The sequence below is a fragment of the Lepisosteus oculatus genome, chromosome 2, assembly GCF_040954835.1.
Source record: "Lepisosteus oculatus isolate fLepOcu1 chromosome 2, fLepOcu1.hap2, whole genome shotgun sequence".
In the NCBI taxonomy this organism is placed as follows: domain Eukaryota; kingdom Metazoa; phylum Chordata; class Actinopteri; order Semionotiformes; family Lepisosteidae; genus Lepisosteus; species Lepisosteus oculatus.
In genome coordinates, this window is record NC_090697.1 from 35,745,220 (window position 1) to 35,758,284 (window position 13,065).

Consider the following 13,065-nt stretch of genomic DNA (forward strand, 5'->3'; position numbering starts at 1 on the left):
ACATTCATGTATCCTGCTCAAAGGCATTTATTAAATATTAAAAATAACGTGATTCACCCAAGCATTTAGGGGCTTTTTATCAATTGCAAAATAGCAAGTTAATAATGAAGGTCAAGGACACCTATCATCAATTGCAAGTAGGATAATTTTCCCTAATGAGCCGTCGGAGAAATTAATTTCTTACAAAAGTCATAATAAGTAGGTGAGAATTATCTGTACGTGACATAACAGGAATTTTAAAGTTGTATTTTTCAAATTATCGTCCTTCTCTTATCACAGATTTACAATTTCAGAGGAAGCCGCTTCCACTGATTTAATAAATAATAATTGCTGACACACATGTATTGAACACAAATTATTATTTATGAGCAACCGTGTTTTGCTGAATAGTTTCAGATTTTTATTTTAAACTTCCTGTACCACTATCCATAATATTAATAAGATGCATTTTGTATTTAATTTGAAATTAGTGTAAATTTATTAGATGTACTTTCACAAATCTCAAAAAGATTTAAATAAACGAAGACAATTTATTCCAGAATGAGTTTTGAAATGTACACATGGAGTTATATTAAAACATTGATAACATGAGAAAAAATCATATTTTTAGTCACCTTCATGTCCCAAATTGGATAAAATGAATCTCTTGAACTCATGTTGGCTGTCAGTTAAATAACTGTTAGCTGTGTTATGTTGCCTTTACATTAAATTTCATTGAGATTGATGGCTGGAGGTATGGAGATCTAATAAAAATATCCCAAAGCTTCTGACCCCTAGATAAGTCCAAGTTTACAGACTACAAAATATTTGTACCTGAAAGTTGCTGTAAATTATTATAAATGCTTTTAGATATCAATACTGTAGCTTAAACGATTGATGTTTGCTCACACTGAATCTCGACAGTTACTGCGATAGCTACTTTAAAAGGTCTCCCAGATTTAGTTGTATTTCTAGTAAAATTCACTTTAGTGCAATACTACTTATAATTTGTCTCTTAGTCACAATTATATTTTTAATGTATTCAGCAAAATGTTATAAAGAGGGTAGATCTACAATTAAATGGGGATTCATTTAGAGATAACTCCAATGCTGAAAAATCATGCTTTTCTAACCTGAAGGAATGAAGTGCTCATGTTCTCAAATGAGAAATAACCATTTAGTTATGAGACACAAAAAATATAAACGATACATTCCACATTGATATTATTTTGGCCTTTTGTAATTATTCAAAAAAATCTCAGCACTGCAGATGGGAATATAATGAATTCAATACGTGGCTTTAGGCTTATCTTGATCTTCCAGGATTGACTCACATGTGAGTGGGTGTGAACAACCATGAAGATGCCTGAAGGAGAACAGCAGTTTTCTTTTTTTATACATCTGCTTAATTCAAACACAAAAAACACTTTTGCAAAACAGCGTTTGTTTTTAATCATTTATGCAATACTTACAGACACCTGCAAAACGTTGATTTAAATAAAAAACAAAGACTGAACTTTTTTTAATGATACAGGAGTAAAAACAAATTTTATTTAGTATTGTGGATTGTGTATAAGCTCATGCTGCAAATTAATGCAGTATATACTGTGATATGTCAAGTATAATACTACTACTAATAATGGACTGAAAACGTTTGTTAAAACTTCAATTGCATGGAAACATTGTTTTAGAACTAATTAAAGTAATAAATGTATGTGCTGTAGGGAAGGCATTGAGCTTTCCTATAAAGAATAAAGCAAAACAATGTGAAATGTACTGAGAAAATGTATTTTTCTCTGACAATTGTAAATATTTAATTTGCCAAATTAGTTTGTTCTCTCATGTAGTTTGTATAAACAGCTGAATATTTACTATTAACCAAGTTAATACAAAATGGAAGTTAATAAAATAGTAAGCTGTGCTTCCTTTTATTATGAGCTACATACTGTAAGTGTGAGAAAACATAGTTGGTTGTATTTTCTTTACAGGCATTGGCTATGGGTATGATGACAGAATATTACCATTACATTTTTACAACACTGGTAAGTGAATTAAATTGTAATATTGCTAGTTTTAATACTGTTTAGATTACCATTCCAGAAGTTTTAAATTTTAAAAGTATATTCAAATGGAAAAGATTTTAACATACTGCAAGAGACAAAGCTGCTAAATATGCAGTAATATTCTCCCTTGTATTTTTTTAACAAATATCATTTTAAAAAAGCACAGTAATCATCAATTTAGTTGCTAAACCTACTTTTTTCATTTTATTTGTTGTGTGTTGGACCATATATTACTTGAAAACAAACATTTAATATATTTTTTAAAATGTTTAATTCGTAATTAAATTACAATTTTACATTTTCAGTATCGTTTTGCCCCCTTTAATTTGTCTCCTGTATCATTTTTGTTAAGCAGCCACTAAAGGGTGAGAATATACACAACACAGAATGATCCAAGCTTAGCAATTAATTATTAATGTATATTATTAATCAAATATTTTCCACATACAGTATGTTCATATGCCCGAATTATCAATTAATCGGTATATTATGAACTTCTATAGACTTCTGTATAAGACTCCTGGATATGAAAAGAATAAAAAAGAATATTATCATTAATCCTGTATGAATGGAAGAGTTTAGTTAACATTTATAGCTAAATACGATTAGAGTACTATGAAGATGTGCCATAAAGCGTCTTTTGATGGCTTTATTTTTTCCTGTTAATATCACTCTGAAGTGTGTTCCTTAGCTACTGTGACACATGAGATACTCTAGGTGAGATAAATGAAAATTATATTTCACAGGAATCAACCAAGTGAAACAGAAGAGTGAAAATTAATTTCAGATGAAAACCTTTTGTTTTGGAACTTCAGCTACCTATTGTAACCTATGTAGAAGTGTTGAAAGAACTAGATTCACCAATGCTGGTATCTATGTATTATGACTTATTTTATTTAATCAGATTTGTTCTGTTGATATACAGAACAGTCCACATCTTTGTTTGCTTTTATTTCTTATATTCTTATATTTCATTTAACTTATAATAAATACAAATAGAAGAATGATTAAGTATTTCAACCAGTCTTCTTATGTGATTGTTAGTACTATAAAAAGTAACCTACCTGAAAAGATTTTACAAAAAGAGACAACATTGAAGTCAGCCTTGGTAGTTGAAACAGCAATTACAATTAAAATATTAAATATAGATTTTTGGGAGACTAAACATCTTTTCTTTAAAAAAATATTTTAATAATTAAACAAATAACTATTGAAATCAGTTATTGTATGCTTAAATTCTTCAAGTACTAAATACTGGTACAATATTAGCCCCTTAAACAGACTAGATCTGTGTTCTGCAGTCAGACCCGTCATCTTCCTGTAAATATCTATAACTTTCTATGAGTAACCAGAATCACATTATTTTTAAATCATCAAACAACCCTTTAAAACACAACTATGTTTTTAATGTATTTTTTATTGAACTTTTTTATAGAAAATTAGGTACTCAAAATAACAAACTGTAAAATAACAAAAGAAAACAGCCTTTTGCCATATTTAACTTTTGATTTTGATAGAATATCTTGGAGATACAGTATGAGTATGTATCCCTTGGGTGTTTTAAGAAGGAAATTTGTTTCACACAAATTTTTACACAAGCGCATCTCTTCCAGGACCTATTTGCCCTTGATGTGGAGCCATACCGCTACAGTGGTGTTAACATGACAGGATTCCGAATCTTAAACACTGAAAATACTCAAGTCGCCTCAATAATTGAAAAATGGTCTATGGAACGGCTTCAAGCACCACCCAAACCAGATTCCGGTTTGCTGGACGGATTTATGACGGTATGATCTCAAACTTGGAGAATCATTACATGCTGAAGTCTTTCGGTTGTAAGAGTTTATGAAAAAAGTTACATTCAAGATTGTATTTTAAGTGCATATTTAATAATTCTGCATGAAATGTATTGCTAACTCAATCAATAGCATTACAATAATAATCTTTTAGCATTAAGGTAATTAAACCTATTGTAGAGAACAGTGAGAAGAGCACATAAAGGTACAGTATGCTTTGACTTATAAATAGACTTGATATCAAGTATGTTTTATCCACAATACACTGCAGAATATATGATATTGGTAATTCATTATAGGGGCTGCAAGGAAGCCATCAAGGAAACCATTATAATCTCTAATACTTCAAGAGCACATTATTGCAATGTCAAATACCTTGTAATACATAACACTAATGAATGGCATAGAAATTAAACAGATATACTGTATATCTCTTATATTAATTTATAAATGGCTTCTTTACTACTAGCAACTGTGTTGACTATGCAAATGTGTTTCTCACTTGCTAAAATAGTGTTAGTTTCTTGTTGATTAAAGATTCATTTCTTGATTTGCGGCAGGTTAAGAATCTGGGGTTGAACATGGCTAGTGGGAACATCTGGGGCAAAAAAATATTAATCAGATGTTTCCCAGTGCAGAGTTTAAATGCTCTCTGGTGGGAGCACTGGCAGTAATGACAGTTATTCAGCATTCCTTCATTAATGCTCTCTTTGGCTGGGAATGCTGCCAATATGGAATACTTAGTGCTCAGAGAAAGACTAAAATTAGCATCCCATTTTAGGCCACCTGCCAAAACAACTGTTTAGGTGATAAAATTGCCTTGCTGTGGACTGGTCTAATTCCAGTTAGGGTTTGGTGAGCAATGATCATTGACTTGATTTGAAATGAGCCAATGACCTGAATTTTTTAGCATCAACATCACCTTGATAACTGTAAACATTTTCTTTGCAAGAAAACACACTAACAGGGCAGCTCTCAAGGCATTTTGCTCTAGAGCAAATTTACTTCACTTTTTTTCCAAATCTAAATAAATATTTCCTCCAAAACTAGTATTAGCCAGTAAAAAAACTCAAACATAATTTTGATCTTTGTCCATTACCGATGTTATTTTATTGCTGGATTGGTTTTAAATTTTTTTCAGTATTCAGGAAATGAGTGATAATTTTTTGCTTTGGGATACCGTGCTTTTAACTCATTGTCACTGTAGTGTTACGAGGCAAAAGAGAGCTGAAAAAAAATGTCTAATAGGTATCAGAATAATGAGTGCTTTTATACCATGTGTTGAATGTTCTAGCATCAGTCATTATCCTATCTGTATTCTATGTGCATTTATCTCTTTGTATGTGACAATAATGATTTCTGAGATGCTTCATTCCCAGGAGTTTTGTTTTAATTATTGAAACTTATTTTTTTAAGTAATCTTTTATATGTTTGAGCAATATGGTGTGCAGCAAGATGCACCAGAGTCTGCATTATCTCTGTTTCCTAATGTACTTTGATCTGTAATTTATTTAGAAATATCGAGTCATTTGCATCAAGTATTAAAGCGCTATTTAAAATATTTTCTCTGAACGTACACTTGTATGAGCTGGAGTTACCATCCCCGAAGTGTAATGCTTTATATGGCGTCAAAGATGATGAGGCAGCAACATCTGAGATTCAATCAATTAAAACTGGATGTCAACAAACCAGCTGAGTCAGAGGGTAAATCAGCAAACAGCACAACCTTTGCACCTGGTACCCAAGCAAGATTTTCTAATTTCAGAAAGTAAAGTAAAAAATGCACTTAAATTAATCTCAAATCATTTCTTCCTGTGTGGTTTCAGTGGAAGCATACTTGTCAAGGAATTAATGCAATGAGAGTTAAAGCTTTGCATTGATTAATTTGGAAAATGGCAATCATTCAATCCCTAATGTGTATTGCACAGCAACTTCTTTTAAATGTGATTAAGTATCAGAGTTTTATTTATGATTCTCTTTCCATAACTGAAAAATGCAGCTGTATTCACACGTGTTTGCCACTTACTTTTTACATTTGCAGAACTACGATACCATTGTTTTACCTGTACATTCACCAGTAAAGAGAAAGCCTTTATTCCTTGAATATAGAAGAGCCTATACAATTTTTAGTTTTTTCAAAGTTGTTTTTGAGCACATTCCAGTCAAACCTTTGATCAGAACCAGTTGACAATCATTGTAAGTCTTAGCAAAAGAAAAGGTAGGCTTTAACATCGACTTTTGCTGATTTGATTACAGTCATTTAAAAATGATGGCTTCTAAGAAGGATGTTGTCCTTTTGTATTTAAGTTGTTTTATTTGCTTTGTTTCTAAATTACATGTGCCTTTGTAAGGTATGATTTGCAATCAAAACAAAAGGCCTCTGTGGAAAATTGAGAGATAAGTATACATTGGGGACAGGGACACTCTCTTGTCTACCTGGTATTAATCTCTTGAAGCAATGATTGGGGTAGATTTTCAACAAACAATCCTACAGCCACATACAGTATGACATGCATACTAAAAACAATGACCACCTATATTTACACAGAGTAGTACTCTTGTAGTGTGGCTTGTGGTTGTACGCAGCATCTTTAAACACTTGAAAGATGAGAGACATCACAACACATTTTGTCACATTTTCTTCTATCTTTAAGGCATTCTTTCTTTATTCTGTCTTCTCTATCTTCTTTCTTTAAGCCACTCAGGGTATGATGTATTAGAATTCAGTTTGTGTGAGTAAATGATCGTCACTTTAAAGTTATTGCATACAACCTAAAGCAGTATAGCAAAAGTGCTTAGATCAGTATGCTTTGCTCTCTCAAGCCCACCAGAACAAAAATAGAAAAAAAAGATGCAGACATTACAGTTTTCTACATGTTCCAGGTTTTTGGTATGCTGTTATTCATGATTTGTGCTTGGCAAGTACTAAATTGTATCATGTTTTTAAAAATAGAAAATATATTAATGATAACTAAAATGGTATTTCTTATCATAACAAGCGCTGGTGTAGGTTGTTTATAATGTGCATTAAGTTATGCAGTCTAATTTTACACCTTTTCTTATGCAACTATTAATCTTCCCAGGAATATCCTGCCCTAAGCCAAAGTATAACATGCATAATGAAAATGACCTAACAAGCACTGCAGCTTCATTAACATAATTTCTTTCCTTGCTAATTGCTTTACCTTCTGTCTAATTTACTTCATATACTTTAATCTTGATCAGATTATGCTGCATCTTGACTGTTTTTAAGCCCTAAATCTGTTTTTAAATAGTAATTTTATCAGTTAGATGTAGCATGAGCAATGAAGCATTTTTGTTGCTTTTGCTGTATTCAAGGTCAGTGATAATGAACATAGTCACTGACAATGAAACAAACATACTCCCCTTCATTTACGGAATCATGAATACCTCCGATTTGAGATTACACAATGCTTGCATATTCAGCCTAATTTGTTTTATCCACAGAAATTAATTTGGTTTTCACATACAGTGTATTTCACGGTACACCTATTAAGTGTGGTTAATCCAATGTCAGACTGCTGATCTCCCACACAAAGAATAATTTAAGAATGTATTTCTTATATATTTTATATTTGAAATAATATTCACAAATTAATCAAATATGTTTTCATCAAAGCTCTTTACAGTTATGTATGGTTGACACAGTTCTTGGCATGGTGTGTGCTTGGCAAGTATTAAATTTTCTGTTTCTGAACATACTGTACAGTATACCTATATACCTATTACTGTATACCTATCCTAACTCTCAATTCAAACAGTAGTAAGTTTTTTATTGTTGATGTTTACAATTTGAATCACAAGAATATTTAATCTAGCCTGCAGTGGGATAATAAGAAGGCTGTAAAAGTGGCATTACCTTTAGAATATCTAGAATATGTTAATCTCATGAGCTATAAACACCCAACAAAAGCAAGTTTAGGTCGGTAGTGGGTCACATAGTATAAAGATCGACAGGAGGTTCTCCCTACCAAATCTGGGCCCCTTATGTCCAGCTAACCTTAACAATCCATGGGGTAGATGCTGATTACAGCAACACCAATACTAGCTACACCCATAACTTACCATGTTGTTGTAGGACTCAAGTAAAACAAGGTTGCCACTTCCCAGCCTTCTATTGTCTTTCACAATTTGTTCTCTCTTCACTACCTTGTTAAAGAGATTTGTTCTGCTCTCTTCTAAGTATGCTTCCTTAGTTCCTATTCATCAGCTAACATGCTATAGACTCCACAAAACATTGCTTATCACTGACTGGAGAAGAAGTGTAATCTCTCATTGACATTACTGCAAACTCATAAAGCACGTGCAAATCCAAGGCCTTGCTGTTGGGCGACAATGTGAAGACACTCTGACAAAATCAATCCTGTTATTGTTTAAGAACATACGAACAGTTACAATGGTTAAGAAAAAGAGGCCATTTGGCTCATTTGGTGCCTAGTAGTTTTTGATGCAATTATGTCACATATTTTTTGAAAGAAAACAGAGTATCATTTTCAACAACATGGCTGTTTAGCTTGTTACATACTCCTATAAGCCAATGATAAGAGTCAACCATAAATCTTTAGGTCTTTGTGCATGTTCATAAAATAACATCATCTCCAATGACATTTCAACTCATCCTGGAAAACAAAACGAGTGCCCTAACCCCTGAGCTCCTTTCTTATCTAACTGGGTTCCTCGGCCTCACTGGGGAATCTTGACCATCGGCTCAAACTGGCAGTCTGGACTGCAAGACACAACGTGCTCTGAGAAACCAAAGGTGTGCTTAAACTCAGTATTCTTGTGCAATAATTAAACGTAAAATAACACATGACTAAATCTTATAATTAACACCTTTCTCTTCAGATTTAATTTTTTAATGTAAACTATTCTTTTTTACTGTTATATATACTGTATAATATGCTGTCTTTTAATTTTCTGAAATATTATTATAAAGGAACACTTTATAGAAACCCATTTTCTCTTCTAGACTTCACCATTATTTTCCTTCCCTCAAGTCCAGTTCGTTAGATTATATAACAATTTTATGAAAAATAGTAAAATCCAAGGTTATTTCACCAATTTCAATTTGAAATCTCCAAGAGGAGCAGTTATTACGAGTTTCAGAATCTGGACCTTAAAAAGTAAACAGAAGCAGCCATGCTAAGGTTTTACATTTAATTGAATAATTTTCATACATTTGTTTTATTTAAAATATTGGAGCTAAACCTCCTTAAATCATCTATGATCAGTTTGTGTAGTCTGCACTCTGTCTACATGATTGCACATTATTAATAATGCATTACATATTGATAGAAGTTTAAAGACAATGCAAAGCCAAGTGCTCAGATAATTAAAAAGGAAAAAATAATCTATTCCAAGCAGTAATTGGTTTGTGATGGAAAGTTCTTTATACTTAACTCTCTGTGGGTTCATTTATCTGATTGAATTTCCATACAGTAATGCCAAGTACTGCCATTTCAAGCCTTGCCAGCAGCCTGTATTGATTTAAATGTAAGTTCAAGGGGGATTCTGTCACAAGTGCAGAAGGCTGCTGAACAGTATCAGGAGAAATCGTGTTTGTGACATACTGAAAACTTTGTGGCAACATTGAACACACCATACAGACTTTCATTACCTACTGAGATTTAATAGGCAGGAGATTTTGCCTTGGTGAGAGCTTTCATTTTGTATTAAGTTGTGATTTATATGTTTCTGGATGTTTGAAAGGTGAAATGTTTGAAAACTTTATTTTTATTTAATGACTGCTATACTGTATATTGGCTTCACCAAACTATTTTAGGATATCAAGTAGGTAGGTGCGTCAGCATGCGTAGGCTGCAAAGGAACAAGTAAAGGAAAAGAAACACAATGTTTTCGGAGCCTTTTTTGGATGTCACACAGGTGTCACATGCTCGAAGGCCCAAAGAAGGTTTCTTTTCTTCTCTTTTGAGCATGGAATAAATCTTTACTTGTTCATATTTTAATGTATCATGAGGAAAATATTATTTTGCAGGAATGATGAGTTTTATAATAAAAATCAGGTAAACACGATCAGAAGTAATTAAAAGCTGTGATTTTTAATCACAACAGATCAAATTACACCCCCAATTTATAACATAATCTTAATTCAAAGTATTGTTGTTGGCTTGTCAGTCAGAAGCTACAAATAATGACATCTACTGTCATTTTTTCAATTGTGTTCATGTGTACATTTTCTTTATTGAAGTTGCTATGGTGTCTTTGAAAATATCATTTTTCACAAAAGACTGCTCATCTTTTATATTTTGTGTCTGGTCCAAGAACGTTCTCGACCATACATTCTTGAATATACTGTACAGTACATTTCACAAAAGGAATAAAACAAATACAAAAGTTGAACCCATAGTAGCACAAATGACAGGCTTACAATACTTTGCAATGTAAGAGTACATGAGTCTTCCTAGATGATTTTCATTATTAATACATTAGTACCAAGAAAAAAAATGATGGTGATAATGATTCCTGAAGATAATGTTGGACTAATGTTCTACCAGATGTTTGTATATTTTGTCATTATTTTTGCGATTGGAGCTGAGATTATCATTGTTAGCAAAATATCAAATACAGTAATACTTCACAATGTTGTGTTAAAATGGTGTAGAAGTGGTTTCTGAAGGATAGAATAAATTAAAAATCAGACTGAGCAATTTCTTGTATTTCTGTATATACTGTAGTACTGGCAAAAGCAGTCTCCACTTTTATTTCTTTCACTCAGAGCACCTGCTATAATCACCTCTCAGGAGGTGCATACCTGGTGACTTTCAGAGCCCATCTCCACAAAGAAAGAATCAGCTGGTCTTCCCAACTCTACAGTATGTTCATACTTGCTCATCTCCAGCTCCTGCTCACATACTTACCTGACTGTCCAACCCTGGCATTTCTAAATATGATATTCTTGAGTGTTTTCGGAATTCTTAACAGGAGAAGAAAATATTTTAATTCCAGCATATTATACCCCTGCTCCCCAGTTGAGAAAACCCTTGTGCTTTCCCATTTGTCTGGTACAGGTACAGTATGCATCTGCTTGTAGGCAGAGCAACTAGACAAGCAGAGGCAATGTTCACATATTCAGCATTTTGCTAAAAATTACAACTGCTACTAGTAGTACAGCTAATAAATCTTCACCCCATGATTTAATTTTAGGATATATTTCTGTTCTGTTGTTCAGCACAAAGAATTATAATTGCTGAGTCTCCTGCGTGTGTGTTTAACTGCAACATTAAATAACAGTACCATAAAACTTTACTCTTCCCTTTGCTTCTACAGCAAATCTTCCTCTGTTGATTCAATTTTAACTTTCCTTTTTATTTTATTCTATGCCCATTTTCACTTTGAGAACACAGACAGAGAGATTAGAGTGGTCGTGGCCATCAGAGGTGAAATGAGAAACAATGGGCTTGGAGAGATCTTTAATCTTCACAGCCCTGACGTGTTCTCTGAAGAGAAGATCTCTCCGTCTGCGTTCTTAATGACAGTTTTCTGAACTCATACATCAGAAAGACCACCGAATCCAGAATTATTCTGCAGCTAGGATCACACATTCTCCCTTCTCTTAACGACAGACTACTGTTCTTTTAAATTTTCTCCATTCATTGGAAGTTTCATTTCACACCTCACTGCACCCATTCTGACTTCACAACTCTTGATTGGCCTCTCTTTCTGTCCCCTGCTCCCGCCTCTCACTCCTCCTCCCTCCCAACCTTTGTTCTCCTGCTGCTTTACCTTTGCCTATACACTGTATACTGTAGTATAATAATATATAATAGTAAATATCAACTGTTATATTCTAAGAGTACATTCTTTTTATACCTCCAGAGACCAGCTGGTAAAGTTGAGATTACTTTTCCGGACCATAGTTTGTGGTTAGTTTTCAGGTTTTAGTCAAGTACTCTATAAATATTTAAGGCCTATACAAGAAACTATCAATCATTGAAAGCTTCTGAACTTGTGTGCTGGGCAGAGCATGTGTTTTAATTGAAAAGCTTCTCTTAAGACCTAGCAAATTTATGTTTAAATCAAGATCAAATTCCATGCTTGGAAAAGGGGGCAAAGGACCTGAGACCTCGTAACCTATAATTTTCTGCTTTTCATGCTTCTTTGTAGCTGAAACAGGGATACGATTTTCTTAAATGCCCACTTAATCAGACTGAAATTGCACAGCACGTAGATAAGTGGGAAACCCTTAAAACTTGGTACTCCTGCCAAATGAATTCGGCACTTAGAAAGGTAAATAGCATCCAGTTTCCAGTGTAAAGTGTAAGCTAACTTTAAGATATGTGCTAAAGTAAGAAGTTCATATTGAATTCTATGTAATATAAAAACCATTTTGAAGGTGTGAATAACTTGGAAACAATTATGCCATTTGAAAAATTGAGTGCAATGAATATAATAGCTCATGATTACAATCAATTTCTCCTTCCAGTGAGATGTTTTTTAAAACAAAATACCATTAGTCGACACTAACCAGTTTGCTTTCCACCTTCTTCAGACTTGTCAATGCAATTCACCAGTGTAGTCTTTCTTGTGTAATCATTATCTCTATGAAATACACACAATATAGCAATACAAGGCAAAAGTATCTACTTGTGCAATTTACACTATCTGTAACATTTTTAAAAGTTGTGAGTGATGGAATAAATGAATCACTGCTGATTCCATTCACTTTGATGTTTATGCTTAGTTTTGGCTTAGCTTTAATTATTTTTAAGAGAAGTTTGAAATCGCACATGTTGCTAATGAAAACAAGAAAAAGAAAATGGTAGAATATCCTCTTAAAGTCTTGAAGCATCAGTTTATCCTTTTTGTCTTTCCCTTTCCAATCATTCCTGAGTTGCATTGTTGCAGGTTTCAAGATTTCAACTCTGCTTAGAAAGTGTAGCTGCTATGTATGACCTGGATCAGTCAAGATCAAATCCACACAGGAGCAGACATCCCAATTAGTGTTTACAAACTGTAGTCAGGGACACCACACTTTGCAGTATTCGTCTAGTTCTAACATTAGAAAGTCAATAGTATACAGTCATTTAGAAAGCTACATTGTTGTTTTGCTTGACTGACCCAATGTATTCTAAATCTTTCCACAAAACTGTTTTAAATTCACAATATTTTGGAAGGAGATTTTTTTCTTCAAATTGTTAGATCAGTTCTCTTTTTTGTGGAATCAATTTCTTTGGTGTATGTGGTCG

At 33.1% G+C, this 13,065-nt stretch overlaps 1 protein-coding gene across 1 annotated transcript in view; it reads left to right on the forward strand.

The window, feature by feature from the left end:
- grik2 (glutamate receptor, ionotropic, kainate 2) overlaps positions 1 to 13,065 on the forward strand; it is a 243,416-nt gene that overhangs the window by 97,879 nt on the left and 132,472 nt on the right. Inside the window, 2 exon segments of the mRNA XM_006625959.3 lie at positions 1,968 to 2,021; positions 3,656 to 3,829. Coding sequence (XP_006626022.2) covers positions 1,968 to 2,021; positions 3,656 to 3,829 — 228 coding nt within the window.